The sequence below is a fragment of the Periophthalmus magnuspinnatus genome, chromosome 12, assembly GCF_009829125.3.
Source record: "Periophthalmus magnuspinnatus isolate fPerMag1 chromosome 12, fPerMag1.2.pri, whole genome shotgun sequence".
Classification (NCBI taxonomy): domain Eukaryota; kingdom Metazoa; phylum Chordata; class Actinopteri; order Gobiiformes; family Gobiidae; genus Periophthalmus; species Periophthalmus magnuspinnatus.
Window position 1 is genome coordinate 5160790 of NC_047137.1, and position 22367 is coordinate 5183156.

At 37.0% G+C, this 22367-nt stretch overlaps 1 protein-coding gene across 1 annotated transcript in view; it reads left to right on the plus strand.

Annotated features, from left to right (window-relative positions):
• The window catches only part of sfswap (splicing factor SWAP), a 43202-nt gene that overhangs the window by 3058 nt on the left and 17777 nt on the right, over window positions 1–22367 (plus strand). The window contains exons 4-14 of the mRNA XM_033975974.2: window positions 106–182; window positions 1880–2102; window positions 2612–2715; window positions 3210–3360; window positions 4476–4722; window positions 6018–6170; window positions 6329–6422; window positions 10455–10524; window positions 11938–12041; window positions 12167–12299; window positions 15596–15792. Of these exons, the coding sequence (XP_033831865.1) occupies window positions 106–182; window positions 1880–2102; window positions 2612–2715; window positions 3210–3360; window positions 4476–4722; window positions 6018–6170; window positions 6329–6422; window positions 10455–10524; window positions 11938–12041; window positions 12167–12299; window positions 15596–15792 (1553 nt within the window). The remainder of the gene's footprint in view (window positions 1–105; window positions 183–1879; window positions 2103–2611; window positions 2716–3209; window positions 3361–4475; window positions 4723–6017; window positions 6171–6328; window positions 6423–10454; window positions 10525–11937; window positions 12042–12166; window positions 12300–15595; window positions 15793–22367) is intronic.

The window sequence follows — 22367 nt, forward strand, 5'->3', positions numbered from 1 at the left end:
ATGTAAAGTTCAAATAAATATGTCGTTGACCTACAGGAATTGAACATTGCACCATTTTTAATTTACACTGTTCACGTTGTCTATAAAATGTGTTGATTTTCACAGAAGAAGCAGAGCCAGAGGAGAGTGAAGAGCCCTTTGTTGCACCCCCAGGACTGGACATCCCTCCTGATGTAGAACTGGTGAGCATGTATTGCTAAGCTCATTCGACTCCCATTTACTGCAGCTTCCTGGAAATTGCGTTAGTCTCCTGAATGTCTGTTTTCTTCAACAAGATGAATGGGAACAACTACTGATGCCATTACATACTGAGCTCAATTTCCTCAAATGTATTTTGTAACTGGTTTAAGTCCAGACTCTGGGGCTAGAGCTGATGGGGTCCACTATACTATCACATAACCTTGTGAGAACCAGCTGAAGATGTAATGATTTAGTTAAGGCCTCTTATTGTATTTGTGTTATTATTGGAGTTTTCTTCTAGTTTTATTGGCAGAACAAGATGGATTACTAAATATCAGTTGAGTGATACTTCACGGAATAGGAAAATCTACAAAAAAAGAAAACTAGAGACTTACATATTAATATTAAAGGTCCTACATTACACAAAATTGACTCATATGAACTTTTAGCCACATTTATATTGTGACACTACTTTGCTAAAATCTCTTCCATTGACATATGACATATTTTAGCGATGGTGTACAGCAATTCTCTTTTGAATATATTTGGGTTTTTTCCAATGAGCTGTTGGGTTAGGATAGTTCTTAGTTAGCAGAAAATCAGATGCTTAAAAATAAGGGTCTCTGGTTAGGGCTATCATGTGAATTCATTCCACTTTACAGTAAATAACCACGGCAATGTGGGTTACAGCTGTTCAGAGTGTGCTATTTCTACTAGAGGACAATGCAACAGCATCTGTTCAATTGTGTATTTTACATAATGAAGTAACTGCGCCATACAATATCATTCACAAGTCCTTGGAGTCTTGAAACACGATTATGCCTTTTAAGCCATGAGCACTTTTTCTGGGTATTTCTGGAAAGGTATCATTTATTTTGACTATAAGCTTGATGAGATATGAGCCTTTTCAGAGATATTACTGCCCTTGTCCCTGCTCTTCAGATAATGACAATGATTAATAACTGAATGCGTGTAAGACGAACAATAATGAATGGATAATAAGCCATTTATAATATCACCGTTTTGAAAAGGTGTATTTTTTGATGCATGGGGACCAATATAATGTGTGTCTTATGGAACAAGGAACAGTATGGCAGCATAGTACATGTACTATGCACATATACAATGTACGACATGTACTAAAATCTGTTAAGCAAGGAAGTTGTAGGGTATTTTTTTTATTTATTTGTTATGGTAAGTGGTAACACTAAAAGCTACCTTTATTTACCCAAATTTTTTGATTGGAGAATATTAGTAAAATCAGCTTCAGCCATTTTTCTCTGTACTAACCTCTTTGATAAAATGGGTTTATTTTATTTGTTTTTTTTCTTAAATAACACATATGAAAAAATCTAAAATGTGAACTTTGTTTCTTTTTCCACAGTATGGAATTAAACATCTATATGTTGTATTTGTTCAGTAAAAGTGTTTTTATTGTGAGCAGGCTTGATCTGACCTGTAATTTGGCCGGGTGGCATTATGTAGTTGCTTGTCTTCATGAAGACACAACTTTAATGCCATGCTATATAACATCCTGGGCGAAGCCATGACACCTCCATGTAAACAAGCAGGTGGCGGACCCTCCATCAGAAAAGCTGTATCGTTTAACTGATCCCCAAAATTCTAGTTAAAGAGTGACATTTTCCACCAGCTTAGCCTTTGTTCTTTTTAACTTATTCATGTTTTTTTTCCCCACAAGCCTGCAACCATCAAGACCCATGCCATCATCGAGAGGACGGCGAACTTTGTGTGCCAGCAGGGAGCACAGTTTGAGATCGTGCTAAAAGCCAAGCAGGCCAATAACTCCCAGTTTGACTTCCTCCGTTTTGACCATTATCTCAACCCCTATTACAAGCACATCCTGCGGGCCATGAAGGAAGGTCGCTACAACCTTCCCTCTGCCAACAAGCCTGAACAAGAGGGTAAGTACTAAAAAAAAGTTTCTTGGTATAAGCTAAGCGGCTAATTTCACTAGAACATAGATAGCATAAATATATTTAAAATTACACAAAAAGTGACTAGTTTTTTTTTCTAGTTTCTTAATTTTGGTGAAGTTTATCATTTTACTTCATGGTTGAACATGGGCAACAGATGACATATGCAGAAGTCATTCTATAAGTACAACTATAATGTTAACAAGAGCCAAAATTGAGCTTGATTGCATGTAAATTATTCCTGCATTTTTGATGGAATTTTCAGTGTTTATGAAATGGGTAGATGGATTTCATTTTAGAACTCATAGCTACTTCCTGTATTTTTGCACTTTTCTCATCAACTTTTTTTACAAACTGCCATTTCACTGATGTAAAACAATGATAAATATCTGCTACAGGAACTATTCCACCAAGTAAAAATTAGAAAAACATTAAAACAAGCCATATGCACTTTAAAGTAAAATGTCTTGCTAATGTTTGGAATGGTGTTTGCGCAGATTCCGAGTCAGACGACTCTGATGATGATGGTGATGGTGGATATCTACATCCCAGCCTGTTTGCCCCCAAGAGAGAGCCTTCTCGTCTGGAGGAGCTCATGAAGGTAAAGCGTTTCCATAGCTTCATTCCTAAGGTCAGGCGGTAAATGGTTATGGCTTCTTTTATTATGGTTCATTTAAAAGTAATTGCATTTGGAGTGAAGTAAGAAAAGTACTTTAGTGGGATGGATGGGCAGCTGTTGGTAAAAGAGATTCCCTTACTGCTGAGCCATACATCTGTAAGGTAAATATAATTACCATCAAGTAATTGCTCATATATTGTATTACTGTTTTGTGGAGGTTAATCAGACCAGCTTTACTTTAGCTGTGCTATTGTTCGTAGAGCAAGAAGATTATATTAAGCCATATGCTGGATTGCACAAAGAACTTCAAATGGGATTAAGATACGTTTTAAAAAATAAATGAAGACTAATACGTTATGTCAATTAAACTTAAACACAGTTTGGTAATGCAGTTTTGTGGGCCATAGTTATTGCGATTATTCCAACTTAAATCTAACAAACTAAATATATATTGTGTATTGTCTTTTGCTTTGTAGCCTTTGCAAGTGATGGACCCAGACCACCCACTTGCTGCCCTTGTACGAAAGGCAAGACAGGAAAGAAATGGGACTGCAGCAGAAGAACCTAAACCTGAGGAAGTGGTAGAGACAGCGCCACCTGCCGCACCAACACAGTATAGTGCAGACCGTGGGTATCTTATTATCTTAAATGTTAAACTTATATTATATTATCACAATATACCAACTTTTTTTTTCCTCAGATATACTTCAAAACACAATGAAAATAATGTATTCCAATTATGCATGCTAGATTCTCCTCCCACTCATGTTAGTCATAATATAATGCAATCTATTTATCACAGAAAGAGCTCATTTCAGTTAGTAACCCTTGGGTTAACTTGTCTATTACAGTAATTTATTCATCTGTTGTGAGTGTTGTCTTTTGCCCTCATTGTTACTCCATAGCAGAAAACTGAACTACCAAACACATTCTGAATACATGCAATTGCAAACCATCCTACTCAAACCTAACTGACATTTTTATCAGTCAGTATAACCCACAAGCTCTATCATTATTATTTACACTTCCACACATTGCCTATTATTTTGATAACGGTATGGTAATGTATATTTAAAAAAATATCAACATTTGACCATCTAATTGGCTATCCTGGGTCATTTTGTCTGTAGACATGCACTTACTGTCTTTATCTTTACTGTGGCATGTGTCAGCTTTGTAAGTGAGCAGAGAAAATTACATACGTCATTAATGTCACCCAGGGAAGTGACTAATGTTTTAATATCTCAGTGCCTCCTCTGTGATACAGGCTATTCATTAGACCACCATCTTTCTTTTTTTTTTTTTTTTTATCTATGACGGCAATGATTGAAATGAACGAGGAAATGCTAAAGGTCATGTTATGTTCGTTTATATCATTGCCCTTCAGTCATAATTGCTGAGGCAAAAGTTAACATAAGATTTGTGCTTGAAGTTTAAATTGGAGAGCAAAGATCAGTGCCATTACTCACTGATTCTTGGATGTTTAAAGGTGTTGTACCTGATTTTTACAGTCTTAAAGGGAAAAAAGGACCTAATTCATTTTAAATGGTTTGCAGTGGTCCAAAGTTATTCATTGCCTACTTCATGTGTTCAGAGCAGTTGATTTATTTTGACCTCAAGAGCTCCTTATACGATATATCTGTACTGGGGCAACAAAACAAATTTTGCCCAAATACATGGGAAAAAAACTGGTAGTTTAAAATATGCATAGATCTATATAAATGTCCTTTTCACTCTTGTAGCTGTGTACTATGGCTACTACATGCTTCCGGATGGCACATTCTGTTTAGCCCCACCTCCACCTGGTATAGATGCCACCGCGTACTACAGCAGCGTGCCAGCTGCTGCTGTGGCCCCTCCTACCACCTCTACACCAGCTCTGCCTCATATGAACACACCGACCCCTTCCCAGACCTTGGCACCCCCAGGAGTGAGCCCAGTCCAGATCTCAGCCACTGTTCCTCCACCAGCAGCTCTATCAGAACCTAGGTAAGGAAACAAAAGATCAAATGTTGTACAATTTAAGGCAACACAATATTTTGCAAAATTATCATTAATTATTTGCAACATCAGAGATTTACTATATCAAAAGTGAAAATATGTTGTTCAATATGTAACTGGAAGACCTGCTGCCTGCTTATCACCATGTAGATCCTATTAAATATGTCGGTCCCACATTATGGCATTAAACCACCTAACCAAGTTAGAGGTTAGATATGTGCAGAGGCAAGGTATTTTGAATAGAAAACGTGTAAAACATTGCTGGCAAACCAATAACCTTTCCATGAAGACAAACAGGTGGTGGAGCTTCTATCAGAAACATTACATAGTGCACCTTGAAATACAAAATAATCTCTGGGTCATGATTTTAATTTGATCACGTATAGTTAGTACTGGGAAATATAGGAAACAAAGAATCACAATTTTTTCTCAATATTGATCTATCTCAGATTTAGATTTCGAGGCACTTATGTTTTTTTTTTTTTTACCGCTATTGGCAGAAAAGAATGCACGCACACTACGGGCAGAAACATGTACGATGTCCATGAGCTAAATTAGCATTTTCTTTTCACCATTTATGAGAGAAACTTGAAGTTTACTTTCCATAACAGGGATTATAATGAGAAGCACAAGAGAAAGAAAGGAGAAAAGGTGAGGAGCTGTGTCGGGATCAGAGAGAGGGAGGGCAAGCGAGGGTAACTGCACACAAAGAGTCGGGAGGGAAGGAGGCATTGGATTTTTTGTCAGATTGTGCAGATTTAAGTAAAAACTTAAGTAAAATAAGACATGTGAGGAGACATGAAGAGACACACCGTGGCCCTGATTCAGCGCTTTCACCTAATGAGTGGTGACTCCTCTTCAGCACCATACACTCTTACTGCCACAGGATTTGCTGTAGACTTGTCGATTTAAAATGCACATACCTTATCAACGAGATAAACCAAAGTTTATATTGCGATCTTTCGATTTTTGGCACAGCCCTACATAAACTCTTTGCTAGGTTATTTTGACACTTGTAGTATTGAATAAGTATTTTATATTTTTACACCTCTTTTCAACATAATGTCTTCAAACATCCCCAAAATAATATTACAATTATCCCCATATTTCATTTCACATTGTACAGCCCTACTATGATTCAAGAGTAACTGCTATTTTATTGAACATAAATATGTCACCACAAAATGTAACAGCAAACAAATGGACATTTTAGTACTTGCTAAAATCACTGCTAGTATTCACAGACATGTTTTTTTCTTGTTCCCCACCTCTAACATTTCTAGTTCAAAGCTTGAAGTTCCATTGTCCAGTCCAGCAATGCCTGCCATCATGCCCCCTCCCCCGGACACCCAGCCTGTCATAGACAAACTGGCCGAATATGTCGCCAGAAACGGACTGAAGTTTGAATCGAGCGTCCGAGCCAAAAATGATCCGCGGTGAGTGCAATTTGTTTCCCAAATCTAATCCCAGTTTAAGGATCTCTCCCCATAGTCTTTGCCTCCACATACAAGCTCCTCAATCATATTCTGACATGTCCCTTATGAGCTTCCACATCTCATCTTTTACACACTGCTCTTGCTTCTGTTCGCTATAGGTTTGACTTTCTACTGCCTTGGCATCAGTACAACACCTATTACGAGTTCAAGAAGAAATACTTCATGCAGAAAGAAGGGAAGGACCCACCAGAGGTACTTTGAACTTTAGATACAGACTAAAAATGTTCACTGTACATAACATCTGCAACCAAGTCAATTCTAATTGCCTTGTAGCTTTCTTGTGCTGAAAAGTGCATTTTATTAAGAAAGGTCTCATATGTTTGACTCAAATTATAGTATTTCTTTTTGCCAACTTATTTCAACTTGCATTTAACATGGCACTTTTTGGTGAGAATAGAGCTAGCACAACGATGCTTCTTTTAATTGCATGTATGTTGCGTGCTGTGTAGTACTAGTTTGTAGAAATATTGAAACATGATAGAAAAAATGTGATTGCAATATTATAAGCCTAAGTTGGCTCATCATTAAGATGAGTAAAATACAATAAAATGTCATAATTTCTAATACATTATGTTTCCTTTCCTGTTACAAGTCCATACAAATATTATAAATAATGTGCAAGTTTTTACAGTGAATATTTCAAGTATATTTTAACTTGACTAATGTTGACATAGTGGATTATCTAAGATGTGCTTTTTCAAATTTGAAATGATTAAGATCTACAAACAATTACAGACTGTCTGGAAGCTGATTCCACTGTCTGATGGTCTTAAAAGAAAAGGCCGAGGATTTTTTTCTGGATAGTTTTCATCTTGGCCATTTCTGCTATTAAGTAACATTGTACACTTTTTTTCAGATTTTAATTAAAACGGTATCATAGAAAAATGCCATAATGTAATAAAGGGATACTTATGTTATTTGACTCATCTGATAATTTTCTCTGAGCAAAATAGGTTCTAATTCTATTTTTGCTCCAATTCTGTTATACAGCAAACTATTTTCTCTGTCAGATAGAAAAATAAATACAGTAAAAGTTGCACTCTGTTTTCAAATGTAAACAAGGAGTAAACCAGTGTTGAGGTAAACAAAAAAGAATCTATTGCACAGTGGAGCCGCTCCACGAGTTGCACTAAAATGTGTATAAACACTCAGCTTCGTGGGCACAAGCCTTCCATAAACATATGCATACATTTATTTACAATTTGTTGAGCCTGCTTTGTCGCCAGGAGCGAGAAAGAGTATGGAGTGATTGGAAAAGTTCCACAAAGAGCAATTTGTCATCCGACGAATCAAATCCATTAGGTTGTCAGTGTGTGGGGAAGTGTGGCCCATTAGAATCCCGCTCTGGCTGCACCCACCACCAGCAGTAGCAGCAACAGCTTCCATTTTCTGTCACAAAAACCTGCTTTGAGCTGGGTGCTGTGGCTAATGCAACGCAGACATTTCCATCGTCACACAGTCTTATTATTTTAAGTTTCATGTTTAATGAAAAGGATAAATATGACAAATTTAGCTGTAGCCTTTAGTTATTTAGTCAATTAATCAAACAATGGAGTCTTAGTCAACCAAAATTTGTATTAGTCGACTAATTATTTAGTTTAAATTATAAGGATTTATGAGACAACAGCAGAAAGAAGCAGTGAATGAGTGAGTTAGCTAAAAAATTGGTATTTTGATATATGTAAACGGGCAGATTAAACTCATGATTTACAAGTTGAATCTGTCTTTATATGAATTCTAGTGCAGGATTAGTCTTGCGAGTGCAGTTTTGGTCAGACACATAGAGATACATGTTATTTTTTAAAGTTTTTGCCAAGCCCTCTTTTTAGTCGATTAATCGATCTGCAGGAGACGTCTTTAGTCAACGAAGAATTTCTGTAGTTGATTACAACCCTAGATGGCTATGGAGCGAAAAATATTGGCAAAACTATATGGTACCTGGACCTGAAATTGTCCTGTATCAATGGAAACAAAACTAACAAAGTGAACTTCACTTACTATCCTTTGCCTATATATGAAAAAATCAAGTATCATAATACCAGACTACAAACATACCCTCCTTTGGTGATGCTGCTCACATGCACATGGTTCTGCACGGTTTAGCAGGATTATGCATGTTTTCATTTTCTTTACTGTCAGATTACCCTAGATTTAGTTTTTTGAGTCAATTAAACACATTACACACACAATGCTATGTTTGGCATTGGCCTATTTTGGTTGTGAATTGACTGTCATTTTCCTAAACTGTTTACTAAAGGTTTTGTCGGCTATACTGATTGTTTATAGTACATTCATGCTGAAGCCTTTTCAACATTTCCCCAGTGTGAACTTCTAGCCTGCAGAGATAGTGCGTTTCAGAACAGTGAAAATTACTGGCTTTTTCTGGTGTTATGAAAACCTCCGCACAATGGCTGGAGTCAGCATGTCATTCTCTGGCTGTTTTAAGTGTCATAGTCTGTTGGGCTGCTCTAATGACTATTGAAACAGAGGCACAATTACTATGAAGTGACAGAAAGTCGTCAGAGGCGTAATTCTAATACATCCTGAAGGTTTCACACTCCCACACCCAAGCTAGTGTTTATCAGCACTGCAATTGCTTCTATATTGACATGGCTGAGAGTAAAAAAATAAATAAATAAATAAAATAAATAAATAAATAAAAAACAATGAATATAGAGATGGAGATAAAGACAGATAAAGATGAATGTGGAGGGCCACATTTGGCCCGTGGGCCTTGAGTTTGACACATGTGCTTTAAATGGTCCAAACTGCACTTTCTTTGTGGTGGCACTTATGCTTAAGAGTGAATCCAAATTATTTCAATGGAGAATTTGAGAAAAGTTTCGCCTCAAAAATCTGATATATAGTAGGTTGATTTATGTAAAATGTTCAATGCTCATGTGACCAACAAGTCAACATTACACTGATTCTCTGGGAGGCTTTAAAAGGGCTTTGTAGTCTATATAGAATTTATTTGCTGTCAAGATCGGCAGCTCCAAGCACAATAATACGCACATGGCAACTTTCAGAATAAAGTGAGTAGTACCTGTTTATCTCCATGGAAACAAAAATGTGATGCTACCAGTTGAAGTTACAGTTGTAGTCTGTGGAGAGTATCCTTACTGCTCACAGTAAGAATGCATGTTTTTAAGAGATTTTTGAGCTATTATAACACTATTTGAGCTGTCTGTTTAGGTTAGGGGTAGGCAAACTTTTCGACACAAAGGCCACAATGGGTTCTAAAATTTGACAGAGGGGCTGGGCCAGGATATATATATATATATATATATATATATATATATATATAAATAAAATTACATTAGAGATTTGGCCTGTAACATGTAGCAAAGCATGAACATTCAAGGCTAATTGTAAAAAAAAATACTTCAAAATGCATTCATTAAATTAATAATTAATTCATAAAATTTCAGTTAATCACAGGAGGAAAAACATTGAACAAGGTTCACCCTTACTTATTTTAATATAATTTGGTCACGTTCGGCGGGCCGGATTAATAAGCCCAAAGGGCCGTGGGTGGCCCCCGGGCCGTAGGTTTCCCATGTCTGGTGTAGATTAAATAGATATGTTTAATTCCATACTGTGGGACATTTCAGGCAAAGTAATTACATCACCATGGATAAAGTTGAAGCATGCACCTTTATTTTTATGTATTTTTAATTTGACTTATAATTAACACTGAAGTGTAAGTGTACCTGGTTTTATGTACCAAACCTTTCAGTATCACGGTTACATTGATCACAGACTTATGTGATCAGTGTGTATGTGTATATTATGTATATTAAAATGATGGGTGTATTTTCTGTGAACTTTTGAAAGTCAAAACTTCAAAACTTAGATGTGCATAGAACTGACAGTTTCTTTAGCCATGGTTTGCATTCAATCAAATGTGATTGCTTTAGCATTTTTTCCAAGTGACAGGAAATGATTTCCTCTTAATGACGCCTTTCAAAATCTCCCATCAACAATAATCTATCCTAACTGTGTATTTTTTATTATAGCGTGTCATTTTCAGCGACGTCTATGCTGTTCTCCTGGTGTATCCATGTTTGTATACGTTTACAAACAAACAAACAATAACCGCAACTGACTTTAGTCCCTGTGAGACTTTGTATCTCCAATTGTCAAATATTTTTCATGATGTGAACGGTGAATTGATTCAAATCATTTTGTGTTTACTGTTTGTCTGCTTTCCCTTCCCTCTAGAGAAACGCTGAGGATGCCAGTGATAAGCTTCAATCAGACGAGTCACTTCAGGATTCCAAGCTGAACAAAGGTAGAACTGCCTCTTAAGTTCAGACACTGTGTAAATGAGATGCAAAGGCTTTGGGTAAATAGACTTGTTTATGTGTGCATGCATACCATTGAGAAAGTTCATGTTTATGTGAGTCTATTGCTATCTATGGCTGAAATGTTCCTTTGGTTGAGTCAGAGTTGCAGTCTGCATACAGAGATGAAAAGAGTTTACTGTCACAATGCTGGTGGCACTCTTATGGATACACTGAGAAGCAAGTGGAAAGGCATAGTACTGCTCAAGGCGGCCACGGGTCACAGAGCAGACCAGGGTATATGCATGCAAAGATAGAGCAGTGCACAATTCACTACTTGGAAATTTTAAAAGTGCCTGAAATCTTCTTAACAGTTCTTGCTTGTCAGTTTTTTTTTGTTGGATCGCTGCTCATCTATCCCAAAACTTGAAGTGCAACTAAACACTATAATTTACCACTTACTAAGAGCTTTTTCAGCAGTTATTTGAACATTTCAGGATGGGGCATTTTGACTTAAATGTGCACTGTGTAACTTTCCTGGTGGGGGTTTCGCAGTATGGCATTAAACCTATCCATCTGACATATGTAAAATTACAAGGGGTTTTATTCCTACAAAATACCTTGATAAGCATGCATTTTGCTGTGAGTGAGCTTGCCTCCCCACATAACTTACCTGTAACTTGGCCAGACGGCATCACTTGATTTTCCTTCTCCTGAAAATAATGTCCCATAGTATGGCATTAATTTATCTATAGGCAAATCAGTAACTGCTGGTGGAGGATCAGCCTGGAGATGGGCAGATGGCAGAAGTAACATAGCGGACCTTTAAACTTCATATTCAGTACTTTTATGTAAATGTTGAGTAAAACAGAATTTTAAAGAAAAATATCCAAGAGTGTCCTCCTAGTTTGAGTTAAGATGATCCTTTATGAGATGATGGCATTGAGATGCAAATGGAACAGACCTGATAATAAACTGCAGCGCACACTTTTCATTATTGGCATCTGTCTGAAAAAATTTGAAATGATCAAATTTGAGGTTATTTTGAATTGAATAAATATGCAGATTTTGTGATGTTCGAGCAAACTCTCATTTTTTTGATAGGGCCACTTATCTTTTCAGAGTTTTTAAGTGGAATAGACTTGAGAGTTTTGCTTATTTAATTACTGATGAGTGTTTTTTGTATACTTATTCTACAGTTCTATATAAATATGTCATCTGTTTACATTTTGTTTTTGTCTGCCTACTTTCAAACTTTTATCAAAAACTTGCACACATCCACATTTTGACAGCCTCTTATAAATCATAATTTCTTGCCAAATTCATTACTTATTTCTCTCAAAGTTATGAATTCCTGCTTTATTGTAGCATTTGCTTTTAATTTTTACCCTGTTAATAGCTTATTTTTTATACATTTTCAGCCTCGTTTGCACCAATCAGTTTTGCCATCAAAGCCAAGGAAAATGACTTGCTTCCACTGGAGAAGAACAGAGTCCGGCTAGACGATGACTCCGATGAAGAAAAGGTCTAATTGAAATGCACTCACTCAAATGTTGCTGGCACCAATCCAATCCAGCGATTTTACCTCAGGTGGTGCTTTGATGAAGACTTTTGGATTAACTGTTCAAACTGTTGTGAATATGTTGGCAGTTGGAGATGGAAGAAGAGGCCTCAGAAGTTGTAATGGCAGTACCTGAGCTGGTGCCGAGGGAAGTGGTTCCTCTTGCTGTACCAGAAGAAAAAAAGCCCACGTTGAGTTTAGAGGAACTGGAGGCTAAACAAGGTAGTAAATATACAATAATATACCCCCTTCCCCCCCCCCTGTTCTTCTTTATTGAAATAAGACAGTATAATCACATACAAAAATATATAACATTGCCAAATATTAAAAGAGCCAGAGTTTTTAGGAGAGTTCTGTTTTTGCAGCATTGGTTTTCTGCCCAGAGACACGCACACAAAAAACACCCCAAAAATACATATTTAACCATCTCCTGGACAACATTTATTAAGTTCAAAATGTTACTCAGTTCTACTTTAAAAGCATGAAAAACAAAACAAATGATGACTTGATAAGCACATTTCACAACTTCGAGAGACCAAAGTGGAGTTATGCCGCCGCTGCTAGCTGCTACAAGTAGCGTGGTAAAACTTCTACAGCATTACTTCCTGGTTTGTGGCCAATAAAAACACATTATAATTAGATGCAGATGACACACAGCAATCTTATTTTGACAGAGAAGCTGCTTTTACAATATAACTTTGGTGAGCCATACAAACCATGATTATTTGCATTATGATTATATGATTCTCACTGAAGGCATCAAAACTATGAATGACACATATGGAATGTTTCAAACAATAAATAAACTCAATTTAACTCAAAACTTGTTTTAGAGTTTAAAACATTTTAAATAGCCACCCTTTGCTTTAAACCCTGGTTTCCACTTTTGGCATTTCTTGACCCTGTCAAGGCACAGCTGTTAACTGAAAACACTTTCCTTAGACTTCATTAAGAAGCTCACTGAGAGAAGGCCAAGGGTTTGCAGCTCTGTCGGCAAAGCAAAGGGTAGCTACTTTGAGGAACTGAATATAAAATAAATAGGGCTGGGCACATTAATGTGTTTTATTGTACTCAAAAAATGAATAAAAAAGGTAAAAAAATTGCTTAAAACTAAAAATGCTAATCGTGATTAATTATTTTGTCGAATATTAATCAGGTCACGTGTCATGTCAAAGAGCCCCGCTCCAGTCTGTGAGCGTGCCTGTCGTGTCAATCATGTTTAATTTAAAAACTACAGAGATATTAAAATCCCACATATTTAGTAATTATTGAGCTGGTTTGAACTAGGACTAAACAAGGACTAAATAGGAGGACTGACCTTTACCAGACCTGAATCAGGACTAAAGCAAGACTAAGCCAGGACTCTAGCAGCTTTCTGTTAGGCTTATAGTGAACAGAAGGAAGCAGCAGACTACACAGGACAACCACAGGAAAAAACAGGCTTAGCTTCAAAAGGTTAAACAACATTTAAATCCTATATTTAAATGTAGATATTAGAAAATAATACAATAAGCAAATAGTGAGCCTTTTATATTATTTTAACTTTTATTTACAGATGCATAGAAAAATCATATCCAAGTCAAACCAGCACAGCACTGGGTGAATACTACAGTGTATATATAAGCCTCAAAGGTGAAATAAAGATATTTAGGAGCCAAAAAACCTTTATTATATTGTTTTTTGACCTTTGCGCGCAACACGTAATAAATGGCAATTAAAAATATATGATACAGTATTTTGAAAGTAAATGAAGAAAACATTGAAAACAAAGGTGTGTCCAAACATTTGACTGGCAGTGTAAATGTTTTGTTATATTTTGCTTGTGTTCTAAAGTTTTATACCTGAATTTGCAATTGACAGTGAGAGTTTACTGTAGGGCATGTTCATGTTACCCTGAGTTTAATATCCATCCCACATGCACTCCTCCTTTTTCTCTGACACACCTGATGTAGGCATGGGGGCAATTGAATGTTTATCTGTGCATGTGTCAAAGTGCTCACATTCTCTAGGCTTTCACATTCTGAGAGGGGGGGAGGTGTGATAAAACCAGAGAGACGGGGAATAAATAATCAGTTCAGGTTGCGTTGCATTAAACCCTTAGTAAGAAAGCAGCAATCTAGTTCCTGACAGCTATGTATCTGCATATTGGGGGCCTAACAGCAACCCATTCACTTTGTCTGTCAAGCTATCAATCAGCTTTTAAATAATGCTGTGAATATTTTATGCAAAGTGCTGCTTTATAGGACGACATGAATATGTAAAAGTCACACCCTGTTCTAAACTTTTTCTCAGAATCCACTGTTTGTGAGGCACTGAAATTATATAAAACATTCTGCATTATTCTGATAGATTCTGCCAGGTTCTTTGGCATCGACCTGCCAATTTACCTGCCAGCAGTTGAGCCAAATGCCTTGAACATAGTGTGGACTTTTAAAGGGCTGATTTCAGCGTTTCTGCCTATTTTTTGTGAACAGCTATTCAGCCAATACTTAAGTAATATCTTCAGTGCCGAACTCCTTCTCCAGACTGTTGAAGACAAATGTGGTACATCTGTGCATCAGAGGTGCTGACAGATCCGCTTAGGTCCAGCAGCGCAGCCTAATGCTCTTCCTCTCAGCTGACAGACGTCCGGAGGAGGAGGCTGCAAAGGCCTAATAAATAACCCAGTGAATTGGCTTTGCTGTGCGGCAAAGTGGCTGTCAGTCAGAGGGCCTAACTTGATCAGATAGCAGGAGAATCAGTGGCAGCCCAGCGCTAATCTGTATTGATGGCTTAGAAAAGAGCCACACAGTAAATGTACTTTCCTCTGATAAGTACATGAGTGGCTCAGGCGTGAGGCTCTTTAAAGGCTACATATTTACACTAAAGTCAAAGTGTGCATGCTCTTCATTGTAAAAGACGAAAACAGTAATATTTATCCATTCATTATCCAAAAGCTTTCTTGAACCTTTTAATAGAATTAACCCGCTTGTTCTTTTCTTCTGCCCCCATCTTTGTTAGTATATTTTTATATTTTATATTTTAAAAACCATCACCATTGTATATTTCCATTTAAAACCTGGCTCCAAATAACATTGGTATTTGATTCATTTGTATTTTACTCAAATTAAAATCCATGTCTTGCAAAATGATAACTGTTATTCTAATAGACTTTTGAGCATTTCGATTCTAAGTTGGAGCCATAGATTGGAATTGTGTGAATTGCTTTTTTTATTTAGATGATTGTTCCCATTTTTCTAACCTAACAGCAAATAATTTGGCATAACAAATTAGTGGCTGCATCCTTGTTTTATAGCCAACGATCTATTTAAAAAACTAACAAAAAAACATGTTAATACATTGCTTTTGGTGAAATATAGCATTTTCAAAGGTAACATGGTGATCTAAATATGCTGTGTGTTAGCAATCAAGAAGTAATTGCTAACTTGTAGGCATTCAAAATAGGACAAACATGGTGACAGTTGTTTCTCCTCTTACCACATCTCTGTTGTACTGCTCACTTGTGCCCCTGCTTTCAGCCAAGCACAAACTGGAGGACCGCCTGGCCGCAGCAGCCAGGGAGAAGCTGGCTCAGGCGTCCAAGGAGTCCAAGGAGAAGCAGCTCCAGGCGGAGAGGAAGAGGAAGGCAGCACTCTTCCTCCAGACTCTGAGAGGGCCAGGGACCGGAGAGCCCGAGGCCAAAAGAGCCGAGCTAGACACAGCTGCACAATATGAGGTAAATGAAGGGCCCTGGGTTTTACAAGAAGAATTTAAAACCGTAAGAGGAATGAATTAATTTGCTCTTGGGATGTTGTTAACATGACTTGTGCTTATAGTTGGCAGTCACAAGTCAAAAATGCAAAAACTACGGAGCTGCAAGTTTACACGTCTAAAAGGGAGTGGGAAAAAGTAATTTATTTAATCCTACCTTTTCTTAATTACAACTTAAACTTTTCAATTTTCTGTTACTTGTTACTTGTCGATAACTCATGTCTTCAATAAACATAAGAACCTATCCTAATTAGCATTTTTCATTAGGCGTGTCAAAAGTATCAAAAAACAGATACTAATCAATAGTAAAAAGCAAAACTTGATATTCATTTGAGCAGGTATCAATATTAACAGAGCAGAAATGAATCTTAGAATGATCTTGAGCTATGTCAGAACAAGTATAAGACAAGTATACTAAGGGACTACACAGAAAAGAAAAATCACATTCTATTGTCTAAAGAAAGATTTTTTTATTTTTTTTTTCATCATTGTGGTATCTGTATCAGTATTGAGTTTCAAGTCTATTCCTTATTATCGACATAGAAATTTTAGAATCATGGTTTCGTAGTTCATCAGTGTCGTTTCTTAATATATTTCTTCTTAAATTTAATCATGCTTGAACATTGTTTCAAATCTAGGCTCCTGCCATTTCATAATTGAACAGAAATTGAGATGCAGAGGCTTTGAGTTTTAGGATAGAAAGAACATAATAAAACATCATTCTATATCCAGTGAACAAATTCTGTCAAAAAAGCTAAAGAATGGTGAAAAAATACAGCTAAATGTTAGCAACAAAACACATGGGAAATACAGCATATACTTTACACTTATGTGATTTGGATTTATCATATTGTTATAATACTGAAAATTTTGCAGATATTTAGCACCAATGTTTATTTTCTGTTTTTGTTCAGGTGGATGAACAGATGAATGAATTAAAATATGAATTTACATCCCACAGTACATTTTGTTATTATTTTGACAAAAGAGAAACTTCACTATAACTTATTATAAATTTGGTCCTTGGTAATGGATTTTTAAAAGCTTAATATCAGTCCTTCCCTAGTGTATAGTAAATCAATTATGTATGAAACATCTTTGTGATTCTGATAGTCGCAGAGCTGATATCTTTAGTAGCAGAGAGTGTTTAGCAAAAAGATACCCCTGTCTTTAACAAAGCTGGTTCATTCACAGTGTTTTGTCCTCACTCACGGGGACAGCTTCTTTCTAGTGTAAATAAGGTGCATCAGGCTTATTTGAAGTGTAGATGGCCTGTCCGTTTGATGGATGCTTAATGTCAGGCTCTCACAGATATGCAGTACCAGGCCTCTATCCTGCTGGGACAGGTGGCTGCTGTCACTGTGAAAGCCACTTTAGTCATTCAGATGCCACAGTGACTTTTGCTCTGTCCTGACCATCTGAACTCTCCTATCAAAGTTATACCTGCGGAGAAGTGCGGTGTTTTGACTTTAGATTATTGAAAACCACTCTATGATTTTCAATAGAAACTAAAAGTGAAGACTTGTAGGCAGCGCTTAATTTATAAATCAGAAGTTGCTGGAACAAAAAGTGGCTTTGGACCTGTGTCCATACAAGGTCAAAACTACTGGAGTGCACACAATAGGTATTGTATAAACACCATAGGCTGTATGTACTTAGAAATGTCTGTGATCCATGGCAAAATATAACTTTTGTCCAGTTGCCAGAATTGAATTTTGTGAGTGAAGATGTTACGCCCCTCATCCAAATGGTTTCTTTAGTTCTGCTCAGATTGCTGGTGAACACTGCCTTACATCTATTTGAAGGGAAGAACTTACTACACGAACACACCTATTTGTTTACAGTTTCTGTTTGTTAGCTAGGTCTATAGATTGTTTAGGCCCCTAACGGATCCTGTCACACCTATTGGCCTTTTTAGATTGTACAGAAACTACGGAGAGGACCAGTGACTCCAGGTAGAAGTCTTCAGGAAGCCTACACACAGACCAATACCTGCTGTTTGATTGACCCCATCCACTGTAGCACAGAGTTATTTGAACATTGCAACACAGGATTCAAGTGGTGCCTACAAGCACAGAGGGAAAAGTGAAAGAAAAATACATACAAAAAGCCCTCTCTGCTTGTGGATATCCAAAACGGGTCTTCAGTAGATCTAAGAGACAGAGAAACAGATCCTCGGATAAAAGGTGTAACTATTCCCTACATAGCTGGTGTGTTTGAAAAGCATCAGAGAATTTTCAGACACCATGAAATCCTGGTCTATTTCAAACCTACAAACACTTGGGGTTTTGTTCTTTAAGACAGAAACTGGTTCACCCAAGCCACAAACAAAGCAATGTGGTCTACTCCATTCAGTCTAGTGAAGACAGCAGTGAGTGTTATATTGGAGAAACAAAACAGCCACTCCATAAGACTGCTGCCATGAGAGCAGCTCAGGACACCAATCCTCTGTGCACCTCCATTTCAAAGCCACTAAACACTCCTTAGAGATGGTGAGGTACAGATCTTAGCCAAAGAAAATAAATGATTTGAGGAATTACAGAGGCAGTTTGTGTTAGGAAAGATATTCCATCTTTGAACAGAAACAGGGGACTTATCTCATATTTATAACTTTATGCCCAGACCTAAATCAAAGCAAGGAAAACTGTAGTGATAGCCAGTATGCTAATAGATGTGAGAGCACCCATTGGGGGCCTGAACAATTATGGAAATTATCCCCGGGCACAGTTCACACTTGTGTCTTCACTATAAAACATTTGCCCAGTTGATAGAATTTAATTTTTCTTTTGCCATTCAGAAATGCAAAAATACAATGCAATTCACCATCTTACTCAACTCTAAACCATATAAAGGGCCATTTTATTTGTCAGAGGATGTTTTCATACATACGGGATGTCCATTCATTCTGAATCAAGTTGCTCCCTGCACCACACCCCTACCCTTCCCTCGCCTGCACCCTGCATCAGCTCAGTCCGACTCCACTACAGTTTAGGAACAGATCTGGATTGGTGCAAAAGTTGCTCATTCACACAAGGCTGTTTACAACACTACAATGCTTACACTAACAGATGCCCTCCCACACACGTGCTCCCCAACCTTACATCAGAGCAGCCCTCCTCTAGTTCTCTCGTTGTAGCTCAATCTGACTCTGATCGATAGTAGTTGGAAGAAAAAGTTGTACAAACGCTGTTCATTCACATGAGGCCATTAGCCTAAAGCGTGTGACTTTACCTGTATTTAGTCTGCAATGTAGGATTTCCTCACATCCTCCTCTGCTCTCTCTGTGGTGCATTTAATGTCGAGAACAAATTAATCCCATTTAGCCGCTTTGACTTAGATTTGCAACTCCCATTCTGCATGGGAGGATTGGGAGTGGGCTGAACTACTCTCACAGAAGGGGGACAGTGGCGTAGACGAGATCAAACTGTAGGATAGCTCTGTGCTATGAGAGCGTTGCGGAGGGGATGAGATGTAGCCTGCGGCTTACAAAAATGTTAGCTTGATTCTTCTAAAACACAAATGCCTGTGTTTATATTATTCAAGACTTTAAACAAAGGTTTAACTCCAGTTTAGTTTCCGGATTAAAGAAAACTGTTGGCGGAACGCACTCTGACCATTGCTGGAACCTGTTCCTGCTCAAATTAAGCCCTGTTTGTAGGGCATTGTAGGGTTTGTAGCAATATGGTGATTAAAAATCAAACTGTGATTTTTGTTGTGGAATAAATTGAAGTAGTCACAGTTGTAACAAGAGGCATAGGGCTGGGGTTTTAACCCAGAAGTGCATTTACCATCAGTAGATATTGTGATAGTATTGTCCTGTCCTGTCCAGTCCAGTCTGACTTTGCTTTAGTTGTAGGGAGTATAGGATAAGATGACAAGGGCTGAGTTGGCAATGCAATTATGGTAAAATCACCATATCATGATTTACTTTAGACTTTGTGTATGTGTGTGTGTGTGTGTGTATGTGTGTGGGTGGGTGTGGGGTGTGTGTGTGTGTGTGTGTGTATATATGTATGTATATATATATATATATATATATATATATATATCAAATCAAATCAAATCTCACTCCCTATCCACTTATTATATAAACAGTGGTTTGTAGGGAACATTGGTTGGTTTACTCATAAATGTCACATGCAATATCGTAGTAAGCTGCATCATAAAACCTACTATTAGAATGTTTAAACACATTGGCACAGCAATTTTTGGAAAAGCTGAAGTTTCACAGCCTGTGCACTGGTTGTACCTTGGGTCTTTGGAGATTAGAAGACAGGTGAATGCTGATGCCATGCCTTTGTCGAGTTTGCTAAACGAGCTGACTTGATCTTTTATGTAGCTTTCCCTTGTTTCTTGTCATGCTCACCATGTTTCTGTGGCAGCACTGGAGCACCTAGAGCAAGCTTTCAGGAGGGAACAGGCCGCTCAGCAGCCAAAAAGCTCTGATTTTGTTTTGATTGTCATTGTAATTGGCATATACTCTAGATTCAGAAAGGTCTTGCCTTGATTGCAAGCAAGGGTGGAAGTAACTAATTACTAATACTCAAGGAAATTGTACTTTTTTGAGATATTTAATGTGCTATTATGTACTTGTAATTGAATATAATTTTATATATGTAGTTGTAATTAACCACATTTAAATTCAAGTTACAGTGAACAGCACTCCCAATTGCTACAACACTGCTACATTGTCTGCGCTCCTAAAAAATGCATATTGCAGATTAACTATTTGTTTAATTGAGTTTTGTATAAAAGATTTACAATGTCACTAACATTGCTTAAAACGTAACTAGTATTATTTTTCATGCATACTGATATTTTGACTTAAGTACAAACTTGGCAGTAGTTGTTGTACTTGTAGCCCTGTAAGTGCACTTTCAGTACTCTTTCCACCACTGATTGAAAGTAGCATAACCTTTGACAATGATTATCCCATCTCACACAGTAATATCTTTTGTCTAATCGCACATTATTACAGTCTCACTACTACTACTACTACTACCTGATTAAATCAAATGTATTATTTGTATTGGTGACAAGGGTATCTACATCTTGATTTCTTCTTGCACACGAATCACTTTATCCCTCTTGATAGATTTTTATATTTTTCCCCTCACGTACAATGCTTCCACAGCAGTTCATGATAAAAAATGTTAACCAATATATACACTTTATATTACATGAATACATTTAAATACACCATAAGCTGCTTTTTATCTTGTGCTTCAGCTGGGACTGTGGGTCTGTACTTTTCTTCCCATCCAAACTTTGGTATCTGAGCTGAGCAGGTGTAGGAGCGTAGACATTCTTTCCATCTGGAGTCTGGATAAGCTTTTCATAAGTCTACTCCTAAATTTCACCTGAAATGTTTGCATCATTTTATTATCCCTATTTCAAAACGGGCACCAAATAAATGCACAGACAGAAGGTAGTAATAAATAATCATTTTGTTTGTTTTTCATGTTCGTGTTTTGCTAATACACTGGTTTCTCGTTCCACATTGGGAAATGGTTTCGAATGCCACGTACATGAGTATTCATATTGGGATCACTATCATTGTTTTATTAAGTAATAGCTTTCTCTCCAACAAAGAAGCTTGCAGGTTCAATATCTACTTTGCCAACCCACTTTAGTGAAGTTAGGAATTTATTAGCAGGCCTTTTTCTTTTTAAGCATCACAGTATAGGGCAAGTAACAGAGGATGAGCAATATGACCCAAAAAAAATCATATTGATCAGTCACGATTTGAACTGTATTATGCTCCTTGAAAATGAGACGTTAAATCTCAAGAGGCCATCTTGTATAATTTTGTTTATTAAAACAAACACAAATTCTGTTCAGTATGAATTTTCTGAAAATGCCATTTAACAAGATAGTAATTTTTTTTATCTGAAGTCTGACCTCTGTTTTAAACCACCTGCTTTTACTGACCTGTTTAAATAGCAAGTCCTAATGGTTGATGTTTTGACAAGATTCATTTTTTACTCCCTTTCATGAATCATGATTTATTCCCTTTTGTATTGTTTTAGTAGTTCAAGATGCATTAGTTTGACAAAATGGCAAGCATTACAAAAACTTCAAATCCATGTTTATTCTTTGACCTTTACACAATCCGTTTATGTTAATTTACATTCCTCCTTTTTTCCTTACATTTCATGCAAATCACTAGAGTGGGTGGATTTAATCTAAGCATATAACATTTAAATTTATGTAGCTGAGCCAACTAGACAACTTCATTTATTTAGCTCCCCGCCCCTGTTCCCTTGAATCTTTTACATAGGAATTCCATTTTATGCATTGACACTATTAATCTTCATGCTTACATATAAATGATACAATTTCTTAAATGGTCAGATGCGTCTTTGCTTGTCAGAGGGGTGGGGCTTGACATGATTTGAGATGTAACCTTTAGTAATAAAATGTGACCCTAGATAATTTAGTGTCACGTTTAATCCACTGATGGACTCAGAGCATCTCTACAGAGTGAATCTAGCAGCTCTTCAGTCTAATGTGAGCGGACAGGGCCACACTGGGACAATT